The sequence below is a fragment of the Antennarius striatus genome, chromosome 18 (assembly GCF_040054535.1).
Source record: "Antennarius striatus isolate MH-2024 chromosome 18, ASM4005453v1, whole genome shotgun sequence".
NCBI lineage: Eukaryota > Metazoa > Chordata > Actinopteri > Lophiiformes > Antennariidae > Antennarius > Antennarius striatus.
Window position 1 is genome coordinate 5,308,304 of NC_090793.1, and position 18,491 is coordinate 5,326,794.

Sequence of the window (18,491 nt, forward strand, 5' to 3'; positions counted from 1 at the left end):
CAAACCGATGCCCAGCAACCTCAGTTGACAGTGGCTTGGTAAAAGGCAGGTGTTGGGGTTTTCCCGAAAATCCAGTCAGTGAGGCAGATTTTGAAGACAATGATGACTTTGGAAGTGGTAGGCTCTGGGTTGAGAAAGTAGCACCTGAGTCAGCCAACATAGAAATGTCTTGTTCTGCCACTTTAGCCGATACCGATGCACCATTACCCACAGTTTCCGGGCACCCCTATTCCTATGAGGGGTCCCAGTCATAGTCCGAGGTGTAGAACTGACCGACTCCAGCCACATCCCTCATCTGCCATGGTCGCTGTGGGGCCTGTCCCCTAGGTGGCGCGCTACGATTGAAAGGTGGACCACCACGACCACGGGGCCGGAACGGACGTCTTGCGCCTTGACCCCACTGTTGTTGGTTCTGTACTGGATTGTGTGGGCACAGTTGAGCCCAGTGCCCCTCCTGACCACAAATGAAAGCATGCATTGCTCCTTTGGAGTCCTGTTGGATATCTATATCGCCCCATGTCGGGTCCCCCGAAACCGCGACCACCTCGACCTCCTCCACGCATTGATCCTTGCCAAATTGGCCGTCTTCTACCCCTTGGTATTTAATACTTTTTTCATTTCATTGTTCCTTTTTCTTTGTGTTGACCTCCTCACCCATTGTCCGCCTCCTTGTGCTAGTTTTGACAATTATCGATCATAAGTGCTGTGTCCGTCAAAGAGAATGGCTTATAATTGTCTCCCCCCGGTGTAGCTACCAATGGCATTTGGTGTAATAGCATCTGTTTATATTCTTCGTCTTCAGAGTCAGAATGTGAGATCTGCGTTTTAGCCTGTCGGCGTGTAGTCATCGAATGTGTACGAGTAGTAAATTTTTTAGGTCTTGTGTGTGTTTTGTGTGAACAGAAACTCCATAACCCTCATAATCTTCATCTTGTTCTGAAGCCGATGTGCGTGATTCTTCTCCCATTGCAACATGCCATAAGTCATCACTGCGTCCCTCGTTTTACTCTTCTTCTTACCTGAATGTTCTTCCGGTGTGGATTGTAGTTGTGGTTTGGTCGTTAGAACATTCCGCGATCCTGCCCAAGATTCTTGTACTTGCTTTTGTGCTGTATCTATGCGTGTTTTTTGTTCCTGTAGCATAGCAGCGACATCTAGGTTGGTTTGTTCTAGAACGGATGCATATGGTTCCTGTTGCGTCGTTTGTGGCATTGTGTGGATGGCTGACGTTGAAGGTGATGCGAATGGCACGTCAGTTGGAGCACTAGGGGGTGTTGTTGTACAGTGTGGTACACCGGAGCCAGCCAAGTTATGGTTTGTTAATACTGTTTGTCCAATCTGTTCTTTTAATTGCTTTGGTATTGCTGCATCTCCTTTATCTTCTTCAATGTCGATTGCCACTTTCCCCGCTAGATAGAGCACTGGGTACAAAGACGAAGTCGGAGGAGGAGTGTAGGCAGGAGGCGCTTCAGGGGGAGGAGACACAAACTCCGCCCCCCTGGTCTGGGGAATTGGCAGTCCCAAATCACACACATAGCGCCCTGGCTGCGCAACTGTGCACTTCTCAGCAGAGTAGACCGCGCCCTTTTCTATTCCTCCTTTGTTCCTTTGTCCTTCTGTAGTGGTCAATGCTGTGGCCGCCACAACCATCTGATGCAACACACAAAACTCCTTTGTGTCTTTTTCAATTTCTTTTAACTCTTTCCGCTTGTTAAACACGCCTTTTACTTCAGCCTCTTTCTTTCTCGCATCTATCTCTTCTGCCAACTGGGCATTAACCTGTTGCAGACGTTGTGGTGGGGATTTCGTTTTTCTTAAGGACAGGAGACAGTGTAAAATACAAGATATTTATTTGTCCACTCAAGTCATGTTTAGGTTGAGTAGTAGTACAATAATATCATCAATAGGTTGAGTATGAGTCCAATAATATCATCGATGATATTGACAGACAGACAGGTTCAACAAACAGACAAGTTCAACAAATACTGATCTAAGCACGATGAGAGCTCTGGAGATGATAAAAAAAGTCCTCCGGTGTGTTGTTGCAGAGTACTCTGGGTACAGGAAAAAAAACTTCAAGTACCAACTAGAAAATGGATCACATCTCTTTTTATACCCTAGAGGTGTGACTAGGGGGAGGTATTAACCTCGGCCCATCTGCTTTCAACCAGTTCTTTACGGGCTCTCAGTTGGCACGTCATGACCTCCAGACGTTACCAAAAATATCAAGTCGACAGTTTCACAAAACTATTTGATGACATAATATAATTAGTCATGCGAACCCTGTGAGGATCTGCTGCAGACATTCTTTGGATGACCCTGTGCAGAAACATACATTCTAATTTCAGGTACAGTGTATGAAATGATCTGGCTAGCCGCTTCTGTCAGTGTCTAACTTCTTCCAAGGATACCCACAGTCATGCAAGCATTTCCAAACATGGTCTAACAGGAATTATTTTCATGCAGCGTCTTCATGACCTCGAGACATCCTGGGGCCACCTTCACAAGAGCTGAATAATATGACACACACAACAATCCAGATCTCTGGTTCAATTAAATGATATTATTTTGTTACATTATTGTATTATTTTATTGTATTAAAAACTTTCCACCACAACGTCGAGCGAGTTCACCAAAACCATCTCCCACTACTCTTTTCTTATTTAAATTTAACCAATTCTCTGCAGTTTGTCTTTCACTTTCCCTAACTCTTTCAATGCGATACCACTCAGAATCTGTGTCGCCACCCCAGCATACATATTCATCCATTCTTTATCACATCCACACTCACGCTGGAATTCCTCATCCATTCTGTCAGTCATTTCACACTTTTATCCCAATAAAATCTAAGCACACCCGCGATTACAACAAACACAACCAGGATATATCCACAATCACACAGTGTCACGGTATAGATCCAAATTAGAATTTACTGTTGTTCTCCTCTTTTGAACACACTTTTAACCGGTCTTTAACAAAATTGATTAAACTATTTACGGGGTCATAATCCTCCCGAGAGAATGCATCAACTCAGTTTTCTGGCGGACCCGTCGGCCCAAGCACCCACCACGGGGATAGCAGTGCGCACGTAACGTACTAAACTAATTCTATTACCGTTACACACGACGCACAATAAATAGTCTTTCCTATAATAGCTCTTCCTTTCGACGATAAGGGAACTAAATCATGGACATTTTCTACGCCCTAGGCTGCGGGACTAGGCACGAAACCACAGAAAGATTAAACGTATTGTACTCGGTGACAGTACTAATTACTATCTCCTCTTTTACTCTTATTCCTTATCTATTTCCCAGTTTACTCTTATTTCTCTGTTACTCTTATTTCTCTTTTACTCTTACTTATTTTTCTCTTTCACAGCTTACTCTTCGTCCCTATTAATTTAGCAGCATTCACAACCCTTACTTTGTCTCCCCAATTTAGTCAATCCAATAGCAGAAATTTTGTGAATTATCAAACAGGACTTCTGCTCACCTTTTGAATCAGGGGCCCCCGGGAGACGCTGTAGGATCATGAAGACTGTTTCAGCCGAATTCTCTGCTAATCGCGCCTTCACCTTGAAGTCATATGCGTCGTTTCGCCGGTACCGATCGATCTGTCGAGATTGTTGTCGAGATTTCTTCCGATGCACATCACGTTGGGGTCGCCGAATTAACTGTTAGGTAAACGGACTTTTATCCCGAAGTCCACCCAAAGCAGTTGTTCGTGTTCAAAACCGGAAGGAAGAACAAGAAACAAATTGTCTCGTTTATCAAATATATAATTTTGCCTTAATACAAGATTTCTAAACAGATCTGGGTTCTCTGTCCCTAACACAAAATCTGGTGTTGTATGAACCGTGACAAAGGGCAGGAACAACACATTCCAGAGAATCTCAGATATTTATCATGCCTGTCACTAGGCTCCACCTTAAAGATGAGCCACTATACATAAGCACATATACATCATGTCATTCTCTGGCTGGTTGTTTTTCCCTTATACGGTTCTCCAGTGTCAGTCTCAACCTACAATAGAGAGCCAAACAAATTACACAGCCGGCGTCCGCCGCTAAACGGTGGACGCCCATTACACAATGTATTTAGCTATAACATTATTAAATGAAATACAAAGTAAATACAAAACCTGAGAATATATTTGATTATATTTTCCTTCACCGGAGTGTCCCCCGCCTCACGCCCAATGCCGCCGAGATAGGCTCCGGCTCCCCGTGACCCCCTGTGGCGGATATAGCGGTGGTAATCTGAAGATGACTGACTGACATTGCCAACTATCTAAAAACCGGATGCGTGATTATAGAAAAACGTCTTGAAAATCCACATGGGGATGCACACAAAATACATGCAAGCACCACACAAAGTCTGGATTTGAACCACAGGACAGGTACAACTGAACACTACTTTACCTCCCCATATTCTGAATCAAACATAATCCCCCTGCTCCAAAAATGTGGATATATGGAGATAAAAGAGGACCATCAACAGTATTACAACACAGTAAACATTATTAACAATTCCTTGACTTCAGTATTAAGCATAAGACATATTCAAAAAGTAATAATACCTTTTGTTTAATATTCCAGTCAAAGTTGAGCACATTTTGCTGAGTTTTTTTTAATGCCAGATATCTCAAGAAATGTCTTACTAGCTATAAAAATCTGAGTTGTCACCATGATCACAAGACATATTGATGGTGCTGAGAAGCATTTACATAGAACATGAATTGAACAGATTACAAATGTTTACAAATCTGCGTTAAAAAGACAGGAATGCATGTAATGATTTGTCCAAGCATCATGCATATTTTTTCACATATTCCAGATGCTGTATTTCTTTAGATATACAAAACACGTAAGTAAACATTTGCTTGGGGAATTTAAATACATCAAATACATTTTGTTATCATATTACTTTTTTAAAACTTTTTTTAGCATGGGTTAAATGGTTCCAAATGCTCTAATGCTGCAAAAAATTCAGAAGGTGATGTATTCTGATACTGTTCAACACAGAACACGACAGGAATGCAAGTAAAATGTAATAAGAAAAATAAAACATCCGATTTCATTGCCTTTTTGAAGGTTCTTTGCCAATTAAACCAGTCAAGATTAATATTTTTTCTTGCTGGCACCTAAGTTTAAACATAAAATGGTTAGACACCCCCTTGGCACCATGGGTGTAAATGTAGTAATTTATGAAAAAAATTTCAATCCAAGAAAAAAAGAATGAAACAAACATAAACAAAAATCAGCAAATACACAGAGCTCCACTTAAGCACCATCAAAAAAGGCATTTTGTTTTCTTAAAGTGCTGGGTTGCTCAGACTGTAGCCTTGACCAATCATAAACACATCTAATAGCATTTGATTGGTTGAAAGAAAATGATTGAACCGGCATGTTAGCCGTGGAAGCTTCTGAGTGATTTTGTATCGTGTGAACTGGTGGTGCAAAACAACATTTTACCTCAAAATAAATACAGTAATGTATAACCAACTAGCAAATATTGTGAGCTCGTAAGCTGGTGATCACTTCCGTATTTTACACGTAGTTCCAAATACTCACACCAAAGCACACTCGTCATAATATACACATTCTGTCACACAAAGATATTCTCAGTCTTGGTAGGGGATTGCACATGGTTGAAGGTGAGCGTGGTCCCAAGGATTGTTAAACGATGACACAGCGATACATTGCTCAGCCCGGGCACTCTCTGAGGTTGACAGGACCAAAGACACTGGAAAGCCTGTCGAAAGAGACTGGTTTTCCGTTGATTCTCATGTCCCGGATGCATCCCACGAAGGATGATGTGACAGGAAGCCTTTGGTGTGCTGTTAAGTCTGCAGAGAGATGCATGGTGGTAAACTGGCGAGTGATTACAGTCACATCTTGTACAGTGCGCCCTCATTCTTTGCGGTTAATGTGTTCCAGGAACCGCGATTGAGATTGCAATCTATTTATATTATTACTGTAAGTAAAACGTTTATAAACTCTCCTCATACTGATAGTAAACCGCCTTCTATCTGTATTTCCTTTTCCCACACTCTTATTGATTGTTTAAAGCACTTTTGTGTCTCACGTAAGTCCAAGACTGACGGAACAGAGCACACTTCTGGATGCCATCAGCCAATAGAATGCACGTACGGTATCACGTCACTGCCTACTAAAAATCCGCGATGAGGTGGAGTCGCAATCGTTGATGTGTGAATGCGTGAGGGCCCACTGTATTTAGATTTAGTGATAACTTGTTAATGTTATTGCTGTTACTGTTATAATAATGATTATTGTGATGTTGCCCTGGTTTATACTGTGCATTTGTTGAGCTGTGGGAGAATTCGCAAGAGTAGAGTGAAGTGAATGAGAGTATGAGAGTTATACACGGGAGTTGTGTCTCTGAGCTGAGTTGGTGAGAGCTCTATGGGAGCGGAAGAGTTCAGTGTCTTTGCCTGAATTCCATGGCCAGCTGTTCTGGTGTTCTGGCGGAGATGTTCCCCCCACGGCGCATGCAGCATCACGCCACTGGCAATCAGATGGGTTTCTATTGGATTACGTTCCTGCTGTGATGCCGACAAAGCCCAGCAACACATGCTGACTGTGAAAAGGTGCAGCTACAATAGCATCAAAGATGCCCAGCATGGCAAGCCGGCAAATGAACATAGCAGCAAGGATGGCTATGAAAATGGCGACACCCAACATTGACTTCAGACTAGCCCAAAGAGACTGAATTTCAAAGGCAAAGGTAGCTGGAAGGCATACCACGCACAATTTGAACTTTTAGCTGCTGAAGCTCACTGGCGGTGACAGAGGATGCTTCAGCCTGCTTTTAGCCCAGAGGAGAGAGGTGACTATGTTGCAGTGGGGACAGGGGTTAGAAAGACGTTTCGGGGAATCAAACTTGCTGGTGGTGCTCACTCTTTTTCAGCTACTTATGACATGGCCAAGTCAAGATGATCTACCTACTGCAAAAATACAAAACATATATTTATTTTTGAAACATGTTGTATATATTCTTTATATGTACAATTTATGTTGATGTACCTTGCATACCCAAATGAGCCCATATTGCACAAAACAACACAATTATCTATGTACATTTTTTATCATGTCCTGAGTTTACTCTGATGATTTGCACTGAATGGAATAAACCAGGTAGGGATGCATAGTCTGGACAGTAGCTGCTGATGGCTAGCCTCAATTACACTTCCAAATGATCAGCAGTCATGGTGAAAAGGTACTTGGACTTAATGTGAAACAAGGCTGACTCACATAAATAAGTGAAGCTAATTCCGACTACGTTTCTGGGAATACCATTAATCAATAAACCCACAATCTCAATAATTAACCAGTCCTTAAAAATATGTTATGTGCCACAATCTTTTAAAGTGGCTGTTATCACAACCTGCCATTCCTATATAAGATTCTAGAGAATATAGTGGCAAAACAGCTAAATGACTATTTAATGACTTTCAGTCAGGTTTTAGAACAAATAACAGTACGGAGACTGCACTGCTAAAGGTCTTCTATCTGTTTTAGTTTTATTAGACCTCATTGCAGCATTCAACACTCCTTCTTTTGGCTTTTCCCTGAAGGGAAAAGCCAAAAGGAGAACAACTGCCACAACTAATTCGCTGTGGCAACTGTTCGCCACAACGAATCCGTTGACTCCATCTAACCCCGTCTTCTGCATCCTCTTCTCTCACACCGACTACCTTCATGTCCTCTTGACTAGATCCATAAAAATTCCTCTTTGGTCTTCCTCTAGGCCTCCTGCCTGGTAGTTCAAAACTCAGCATCACTCCTCTGGACACATCTCAGTCTGGCCTCTGTGACTTTATTTCCAAAACCTCTGACATGTGCTGTCCCACTGATGTACTCATTCCTGATCCTATCCATCCTTGTCACTACCAAAGAGAACTTCAGCATCTTCATCTCTGCTACCACCAGCTCTGTCTCCTGTCTTCATCCTGACTAATTTTTGCTACTTCTTGGTCCACTACGGCAACCTCTTCTAGTCTTTGTTCTCTCTCATTTTCCTCTTTCATCAACTCTTCAAAGTACTCTTTCCATCGTCCCATCACACTACTGGCACCTGCCAATACACTTCCATCCCTATCCTTAATCATCCTAACCTGCTGCACGTCCTTCCCATCTGTTTCTCTGTCTTGCCAACCTGTATGGATCAGTCTCTTCCTCCTTACTGTCCAACCTAGCATACAAGTCATCATAAGCCCCTCGTTTGGCCTTTGCTACCTCTTCTTTCACCTTACACTGCATCTTACTGTACTCCTGTCTACTCTCCTCAGTCCTCTCAGTGTCCCACTTTTTCTTAGCTAACCTCTTTCTCTGTATACACTCCTGCACCCCCTTATTCCACCACCAAGTCTCCTTATCTACTTTCCTTCCAGATGACACACCTAGTACTTCTCCTGCCTGACTCCCTTATCACATTAGCTCTAATTGTCCAGTCATCTGGAAGCACCTCCTGACCACCCAGAGCCTGTTTTAACTCCTTCCTAAAAGTCATTCAACACTTTTCCTTTTTCAGCTTCCTCTATTTCATCCTCTGCTCTGCCTTTGTCCTCTTCATCTTCCTCACCATCAGACTCATCCTAAACACCACCATCCTATGTTGTTTGGCTACACTCTCATCTACCACTACTTGGCAGTCACTAATCTCCTTCAGATTACACCATCTACACAAGATGTAGCTTGGGAGGATGAGAGTTTTTTTTACATCTAACGACTCATCCCAAGTGGCTTCATTTGAATCAGATTCTGACAGAGATATCCAATTAGTTATAATGTCCTGTTTTGGTTTACTTTGTGTATGTAAAAGTTAATCGCGCTACCAATTCTGAAGAAATACTATCGGTTGTCTGAAAATGATCTTACCTTCAAATCTTTTTGGAAATCCTTCGAGGTAAAGTGCTCATGACAGATCCTCGGACCTTTGGTCATTTTGACCCTGTTAATTGGTGCTCTCCATTTCTTTCCTAGCTTCCCAGAAGACATTCTAAAGAAGGATAGGTTCTTGTCTTTGTGTTTTCGTCCTGTTGTGTTGGCACAACCGTTTACCTCGCAGGTAACCTTGATTTTTATCGGGTTTATCGCTTCGGTGATCGCATTGTGTTCTATGGCTGCCAAGCTAATTATGTCGCCAATGACGTATGACGCCCACGTGACCACTGGATGCGGAAGCTGCTGCAGCGCAGATATTAAGGTTTTCTGACCAAAGGGATGATGCTAGACATAAAAATTATTTTTTCTTCTATTTTTCACAATGATGAATAACATATATGTCACTGGTAAAATTATAAATTTGTTATCTTTTAAAGATGCAGAAAAAAAGCATCCATGCCTTTTTTATTTCTAGATTAGACTACTGCAATTCCTTACTATAGGCCTGTTCAGGCTCCTCCATTAGAATTTTACAGGTAGATCCGAATGCAGCGACCCGCTTACTGCAGAAACTGGGAGGAGAGAGCATGTATCTCCTGTGCTGGCATCCTTACATTGGCTCCCGATAAAATCGAGAATAAAATTCAAGATCCTTAAGATCATGTTTACAGCTCGTCATTGTGAGGCTCCTTCTTACATTGAAGATCTCATTGAACTGTTTCACCTTCCCGGAACTCATCGCTCTGAGAATACAGGATTTTTGGTAACCTGTCAGGTCTCTAAGAGTAGAACAGGAGGCAGAAGTTTTAGCTATTGGGCTCCTTTAATATGGAACACTGAAGGCCTGAAAATCCCAGCCCCACTTCAGTGGCTAGAGCTCAACTGTAGACTGCAACTCCATCTGGCCTATCTGCCATTCTCTCTTTTCCTTGTACCTGCCAGGCATCTTTGTCTAGCAGTGACTCTGCTCTTGAAATTTCAGAAAAGGCTGGAAGTTCAGCCTTGAGGGTCTTTCATTCACCTTTATGTCAGTTTCTCCGTGTGTTTCCACAGACTAATAGAATAGACTGTCACTAGATTCCAGATGACAGTACAATGGCATTTTTAAGACCAATTAAAGTGGGTTATTTCCGATGCCAAATTGTAAGGAAATACTGAGACTAGTCAGTCAGTCAAACTTTATTAATAGAATTGTTGAAAGTTCCTTATGTTTTGCTATGTAATCACCTGTGCTCTTACAGTCTGCTCTACCGTCTGAGAGCAGCTCAGTCAGAGCCGGGACTTCGGTGACGCTCCTTGACTACCGTTGTTAGGGGGCGCAGGCCCGAGTGCCTTGTGAGGGGGCTCCTCTGGTGGCGGAGTGCGGCATGACTGGCGGCCAGACTCTCGGCTTTTTTTCAGCAATCATGTTTTTAACCAATATTACTATGAATATTAATCCATATATAAGACGCACCGGTTTATAAGGCGCACTACGGGTTATTAGAAAATTTTCGGCTTTTAGGTGCGCCTTACTGTGCGGAAAATACGGTATTTATTTTTTATTTTAAAACTATTTACAGAACAGCCTCAAAATTGATGTTTTTGATCACAAAAGTAAAAGAACTATTTACAGAACAAGTTTTTTATGGAACCGAGTCAGAACATGAGCATTCTTAAGTCTATGAATGAATATCTACCGAAGAGCCTCAGAATTGAGATTCAAGGAACTATATAAGGAACTATATATAGAACGAGTAAACACAAAGTGCATTAAATGAAGTGCATGCAATAGGAAATTATCAAGTACGAAGTGCGCATGAACAAGAATTGTCATACTCAACAAAATTTTTAATTTTTTTCTTCTTTTTTCTTCTTTTTTTGTGTTCAAACTTTTTTTTTCTAAAAATTATTTTTAGCACCTAATGTTCTTGCCATTTTTTTCACATGAAGTTAAACAATATTGATTACGGTGTGTGAGTGTGTTTGTATGTTTGTTTGGGCTTGTGTGTGTGACTGAGTGACTGTGAGAGGGAGAGAGGTTGTTCTACTGATCAAATAGTCCTATTCTGTTTTTCAGATCTTCATTTACTTTAATGAAGACCAGTTGTTCCACATGGCCAGGGTCTAGGTTTGCTCGCTGTGGACTGACATTATTTCCAGCTGTGCTCAAAACATGCTCAGACTGGACACTAGTAGGTGGACAACTGAGATGCTACAGTGCAAAGCGTGTCAAATGGGGCCAGTTCTGGAGCTTGTCTGACCAGTTTTTCACTGGGTCATCAGTAAGGCTGATTTCCCTATCTGCCAGGTAGGCCTCCACATCACCTGATGGCAAATGTGTCCTCAGCAGAGTAGCCCATTTCTTTTTCTGCAGGAAGGACAGGACTGAAGTGCTGCTGGTGGCAGGTGTCTCTTCTATGTTTTTTGAAGGTGCAGCCACAGGGTCACAGTGCTCCATCCTATGGAACAAAGTCCTCTTCAGTGCATCCACATCAACATTGTTTGGGAAACAACTGGCCTTATATCTGGGGTCAAGGAGAGTGGCGAGCAGAAATGTGGAGTTTATAAAGATGGGTTCAAAACGCCAATGTAGTTCTCTGCTCAGATTGGCTGCGAGTTTCCTTGCTGCTGCTTCTAACTTTTCCCTGGATTTAGCTACACCATCCTGGTCTTGCCCCTCTGTGGCATCCCGATCATCATCACCAGCCATGGTATGATCAGAGTCACCCTCAGATTTCTCAACACCTGCACAAGCCCCCAAATGCAGTGACTTGATGATGGAGCACAAGCCATGCAGTAGGGGGATGATCTCAGAGATGGAGACACTGTGTTTTGAGAGCGCCCGTGTGACCTTCTCGAAAGGACACAGAACAGTGAGCATGTCTGATGCCACACTCCACTCATTTGGGTAGATGACTGTTGGAGCTCTACCCATGTTACATTCCTGTGTCATAATCTGCACAGCCCTGCGCTGCTCCACCAGCTGCTGGAGCACATAGAACGTATAGTTCCACCTTGTTTTTATATCTGTTATGAGAGTGTGGTGGGGGAGGTTCCACTGTGTTTGCAGTTCATGTAGTCTGTTGTTGGCTTTGCTTGCACGATGAATATAGCCAGAGATGCTCCTGGCTTTGGAGAGAATGAATGTCACAATCCTGTCCTGCTCCAGTGCCTTGATCACCACCAAGTGAAACGTGTGGGACACGCAACAGATGTGCCCAAACTCACTTAAAGCCTTTACCATGTTGGCTGCATTATCTGACATGAAAAACCTCACTCTAACAGGCTGTCCAACAGACTCTTCCTACTCTCTCATCTTTTCTTTCAGGTAGCACAGAATGTCATTGGCTGTGTGCTCAATGTCCAGCATACTAACATTTAGCAGCCCCGCTTTCCTCTGCACTGATGATTCCCCAACTCGCTCACACCAGTGCCCAGTTATGCAGAGGTATGCATGGGCATTGTGGTTGCTGGTCCAGAGATCAGTAGTGAGGTTGATGACATCGTCATCAGCTGCCTTGAGTGACTGGATCAGCTCCCCTCTCATTGCCTCATACAACTCAGGCACTACAGCTCTACTGAAATAGTGCCTTGATGGAATCTTATACTTGGGCTCTAAAAAAGCAACACGAGACTTGAAACCTCTCCTCTCCACCACAGAGAAAGGCTCAAGATCAGTGCAGATCATTTTACCAATCATCTCTGTAAATGGTTGCTTTGCTGCAAATGCAGTGAGTATTGGTGAAGAGGAGGAAGAAGGTGAGCCCTTAGCAGCACCCAGCTGAATGCCAGTGTCCTGAGAAGGAATGCTGCCAGGAGAGGTGGAGGAGGTGGAGGAGGAGGTGAATGATACAGCGGGCTTTCTCATGTGATGAACATATAACAGATGGTTATGGTTATGGTTATGTATAGCTGTTGTATTGTAATGTTTTAGATCTCTACCTCTGTTTATTTTGGACTTGCAAAGTTTACACACGGCTTTGGAAAGATCACTTTCACAAACAGTGAAAGAGTCCCATACTGCAGAGGTCCTTTTGATTTTTGGTGGAAAAAGACCTCCATCATCAGATGCAATATTGTGGGTGCTACCACTACTGCTATTGCGAGTGATATTGCCTGGTTCAGTGTCAGCTGAAGTACCCCCTGTATCACTAATTGTATAAGAGAGAAAGAGCGAAAGAGAGATAGAGAGAGAGAGCGTGTGTGCGTGCTATGTCTCAGTTAAAATATTTATAAAGTATAGAAATTACACTCAACAAAAATATAAACGGTTTTGCTCCCATTTTTCATGAGATGGACTTAAAGATCTATCTTCATTCCAGATACACAATATTACCATTTCTCTCAATCATTGTTCACAAATCTGTCTAAATGTGTGATAGTGAGCACTTCTGCTTTGCTGAGATAATCCATTCCACCCCACAGGTGTGCCACATCAAGATGCTGATCTGACATCACGATTAATGCACAGGTGTACCTTATACTGCCCACAATAAAAGGCCACTCTGAACTGTGAAGTTTTGTCTCACAGCAAAATGCAACAGATGCCACAAGCATTGAGGGAGCATGCAATTGGCACGCTGACAGCAGATCAACCAGATCTGTTGCTCGTGCATTGAATGTTCATTTCTCCACCATAATCCGTCTCCAAAGGCGTTTCAGATAATATGGCAGTACATCCAACCAGCCTCACAATTGCAGACCACGTGTAACCATGTGGTGGTAAGTTTTTAATACAATAAAATAATATAGTAAAACAATATCATCTAAGTGAACCAAAAATCTGGAGTATTGTGTGTGTCATATTATTCAGCTCTTGTGAAGGTGGCCCCATGATGTCTTGAGGTCATGAAGAAGCTGCATGAAAATAATTCCTGTTAGACCATATTTGGAAATGCTTGCATGACTGCGGGTATCCTTGGAAGAAGTTAGACACTGACAGAAGCAGCTAGCCAGATCATTTCATACACTGTACCTGAAATTAGAATGTATGTTTCTGCACAGGGTCATCCAAAGAATGTCTGCAGCAGATCCTCACAGGGTTCATGTGATTAATTATACTATGTCATCAAATAGTTTTGTGAAACTGTCGACTTGATATTTTTGGTAACGTCTGGAGGTCATGACGTACCAACCGTAAAGAACTGGTTGAAAGCAGATGGGCTGAGGTTAATACCTCCCCCTAGTCACACCTTTAGGGTATAAAAAGAGATGTGGTCCATTTTTTAGTTGGTACTTGAAGTTTTTTTAGTACCCAGAGTACTCTGCAACAACACACTGGTGGATTTTTTTTCATCGTCTCCAGAGCTCTCATCATTAGATAAGTATAAGTATTTGTTGAACTCGTCTGTTTGTTGAACCTGTCTGTCTGTTAACCTTTTGATGATGTTATTGGACTCATACTCAACCTTTTGATGATATTATTGTACTGCTACTCAACCTACACATGATTTGAATTGACAAATAAATATCTTGTATTTTATACTGTCTCCTGTCCTTAAGAAAAACGAAAACCCACCACAACCACACCAGCCCAGGACCTCCACATCCAGCAGGTTCACCTCAAAGATCATCTGAGACCAGCCACTCAGACAGCTGCTGAAACAATTGGTTTGCATAACCAAACAATTTTGGCACAAACTGTCAGAAACCATCTCAGGGAAGCTCAACTGCATGCTCGTCGTCCTCATCAGGGTCTTAACCTGACTCCAGACCGTCGCCGTAACAGACTTGAGTGGGCAAATGCTCACATGGTGTCTGGCACATTAGAGAGGTGTTCTCTTCACGGATGAATCTCGGTTTACATTGTTGAGGGCAGATGGCAAACAGCATGTGTGGCGCAGTGTGGGTGAGCGCTTTGCTGATGTCAATGTTGTGGATCGAGTGGCCCATGGTTGTGGTGGGGATATGGTATCTGTTATGGACGAAGAACACAGGTGCATTTTATTGATGATACCGTGATGAGATCCTGAGGCCCATTGTTGTGCCATACATCCATGAAAATCACCTCATGTTTCAGCAAGATAATGCACGGCCCCATGTTGCAAGGATCTGTACACAATTCTTGGAAGCTGAAAATGTCCCAGTTCTTGCATGGCCAGCATACTCACCGGACATGTCACCCATTGAGCAATGTTTGGGATGTGCTTGACCAGCGTATACAACGTGTACCAGTTCCCACTAATATCCAGCAACTTCGCACAGCCATTGAAGAGGAGTGGACCGACATTCCACAGGCCACAATTGACAATCTGATTAACGCTATGCGAAGAAGATATGTCGCACTGCATGAGGCAAATGGTGGTCACACCAGATACTGACTAGTTCTGAGTCCCCAGACCCCCAATAAAGCAAAAAAACCATGCACATTTCAGGGTGGCCTTTTATTGTGGGCAGTATAAGGTACACCTGTGCATTAATCGTAATTTCAGATCAGCATCTTGATGTGGCATACCTGTGAGGTGGGATGGATTATCTCAGCAAAGCAGAAGTGCTCACTATCACACATTTAGACAGATTTGTGAACAATGTTTGAGAGAAATGGTAATTTTGTGTATCTGGATTGAATTACAGATTTTTAAGTCCATCTCATGAAAAATGGGAGCAAAAACAAAAGTGTTGCGCTTATATTTTTGTTGAGTGTATTAATTTGAACAGAGTTTAGAACAAAAAAAAACCAAATCCAACTTTAACCACTGAGGCAGTGGTTAAATGCACGCGTACATGCAACAAAACAAAACAAAACAATAAAGTTCACCAAGTAACCATACATACGAAATAGAGGCAAGCTGAAGAAAACCTAAGAAGAAGGACGTGAGCAACAGTGAAGCCACCAACAGAGAGATCAGTAACTGTCTGCGTGTGCCGGAGAGTGGGACAGGGACAAGCTCCGCTCTAGCTGCAGTCTCTGTAGGGAGGAGCGGGAAGTATGTGTGACTGGCCAATCACAGAGCATTAAAACAGTCAGGATGATTGTCCTTCAGTCCGAGCACGAGTTTGAACAGGTTTTATTCGTATCGTACTCGTACTTGTCAAAAATGAGTTATCCGGCTCAACCTTAGTATTGAGGGAGAGCACTGGCACACCTATACAGACTGACCCTGCAGTGACTGTCGGCTGGATGGGAGTAAGCAATGTGTGCCAAATTCTAGTGTTGGTGCGTAATGTGTCATGCTCAGCCCTGGTAGTTACAGTGTCCACTGCCATATTAGTGAGGCCTGACACTATTCCAGCAGGAACAGACTCAAGTGAAATTGCAGACAGACTGGGGAGACAGCCTACATAAGAGGCAAAGGGCTTTTTATGTTCACACTGGGAAATTTAGCATTGACTTTAAAGGTGTGGGTATTGGAGGTGCATGACCCATGCATCTTCGGGTTTGATTTTTGATTTTTACTTGGTGTACATTGAATCTGAACTTCGGAGTCCTGCTTTTGCCCAGGGGACAGGGTGTACAGCGACACTGGTGAGCAACAACCAATCTATGTTTAGGGATCCCTTGTGTTTCGTCCAATACTTCGTGCTGTACTGTCTGTGTTGTACTGCCTGTTTTACTGCTTGTGTTGTCCTGCCTGTGTTGTCCTGCTTGTGTTGTCCTGCCTGTTGTACTGTCTGTGTTGTACTGTCTGTTGTACTGCCTGTTTACCGTGGGTCAGAAAGGACTGCAATTTCATCTGTGCTGTATGTCGTGTATATATGGCACACTTGACAATAAAGCTGACTTTGACTTTGATCTAAGTCTGTTCATGGCAAAGTAGGATGATGCGGATGAGGAGATCCATGCTATGCTCAGGGCTGGCATTATTGAAGCCTCCGACAGTCCATTGTCATTAGCTGTAGTTAAGGTCCCAAAGAAAAAAAGCCTTAGATGGAGGTTCTGGGTGGATTTTAGGCCTGTAACAAAGAAGAGTCTTCCTCCCAGGAGTGTGAGGTGTATCTGGATGATATCCTGGCCCATGGGAAAAGTTTTCAGGACTCTAAAAATGCATCCTGACAAATGCCATTTCGTACAAATGGAGGGGGAATTTTTGGGCCATAGACTGGGCAGCACTGGCATCAACACACTCAAGGAGAAAGTTTGTGGTATCAGAGACTGGCGAGTACCTAATAACCTGACTGATGTCAAAAGTTTGCTTGGGATAGCCTACTACTATATGTGGCATTGGCAGAGCCCTTCTCATGGTCTATGGACTGCCAGAGGACATTGCACCACCCTGCAATGGGCAGAGGCCACCATGGGAGGTCTTGTCAGGTCTGTCAGTAGCCACTAAAGGCCTGTGGAGTAAATTCAGTGTGCTGCGACTCTCTGACGGGCTCTACAGCAAGCATGGAAGGAGCCAGCTACAGGGGAAGAGAGGTGGCAGGTTGTGGTTCCCAGTGCTCTCAGGGAAGCGGTGTTGGGGGCCTGTCACGGGGGCTCTGGCTCTGGTCATTTAAGCAGCTCTAAGACTCTGTGCCAGTTGAGGCAGGGTTTCTATTAGGGTCAGCACTGTGCGCAAAGCTTGTCCTACATCCTAAGTGTCAATTACATATCATTGATGATATACTGTACATGTTCAACACTAAATTTTGAAAATACTTGATGGAAAACTATAGCATTGATGAAGAAAATGTTTTTTGTGTGAATTTCAATAGGAGAATGACTCCAACTGTCGTCAGCTTTGCTACTTACTACATTTTCTTAATTACAGTACAGTATATCCCGCTTCAAAGTGGTAATGTATTGTAATTATCAGTGTTCGTGTGTTCATCCATTCGTCCGTCCGTCCGTATGTCCACCAAATATTTTCGCAACCGTTGCAGATAGATGAAAAAAAAACACATTAATCGGGCGGTAAAGAGTAAAATGAGATGATGACCTTGACCTTGAGAAAACTAGGTCAATAGGTCCAATTTCAACTTTTGTACACTCAGGAATCAGATAAGATAGAAAGACGAGGGGGAGGGCCAGTGTGAGTAAGACCATAAATCAAACCTAGTGCTTTGATCAATGACAGCCAGTCAGAGCACTTGCTTTATTCTTTGACCTATGCAAGTAAGTCAGGGAACAATTTTGAATTCAGGGGTGTTTGCAGGATGTTGCAGTCTGTGATTGCCTTGGTTCTACTTTTGAAAATGAAGTGATTTGCTTTTAGGGGTCAATTGCATCACCGCACAGCAAGAATAAGAAAGGCATGAATAGGATTGTTGGGCCACACTACTTGCGCTCATCTCTTTATCAACAACCACATAGTATGACAAGTTCATACTCACCAGGAATGCCAGCCACATGCAAGGAGGTTTTGGTAAGTATTGGTGTGGAAAATGGTGGTCCGATCTTGTAATTATCTATCGTGTCCACATGCAGTTGCAGAACATTTTTCCTCTTAATTACTGGAGGACAGTGATTTCATGTAAAAAAGAAAGAAAAAATCATACTGGTTTTCTGTTTGGTTTGTAAGAGATTTGTCTTGAATTAGGTTTTTAATGAACAGGTTTTATGCATTTTACCTGAAATTTTGTGAAACATTCCATCACATAAAGAGGTTTTTGGCTTCACTGACACCATGAATTCCCCTTTTCCATTGTTTACTTGTGCCACCATCTGTAAATCATATCCAAATAT

At 42.8% G+C, this 18,491-nt stretch overlaps 1 protein-coding gene across 2 annotated transcripts in view; it reads right to left on the minus strand.

The window, feature by feature from the left end:
* Window positions 1-1,833: 1,833 nt before the first annotated feature.
* The window catches only part of LOC137611922 (laminin subunit alpha-3-like), an 80,858-nt gene continuing 64,200 nt past the window's right edge, over window positions 1,834-18,491 (minus strand). For both annotated transcript variants that reach the window (XM_068340088.1, XM_068340087.1), the window contains exons 74-76: window positions 18,377-18,470; window positions 18,140-18,259; window positions 1,834-5,847 (exon numbers count right to left, since the gene is read on the minus strand). In XM_068340088.1, coding sequence (XP_068196189.1) covers window positions 5,705-5,847; window positions 18,140-18,259; window positions 18,377-18,470 — 357 coding nt within the window. In that variant the 3' untranslated portion in view covers window positions 1,834-5,704. The remainder of the gene's footprint in view (window positions 5,848-18,139; window positions 18,260-18,376; window positions 18,471-18,491) is intronic.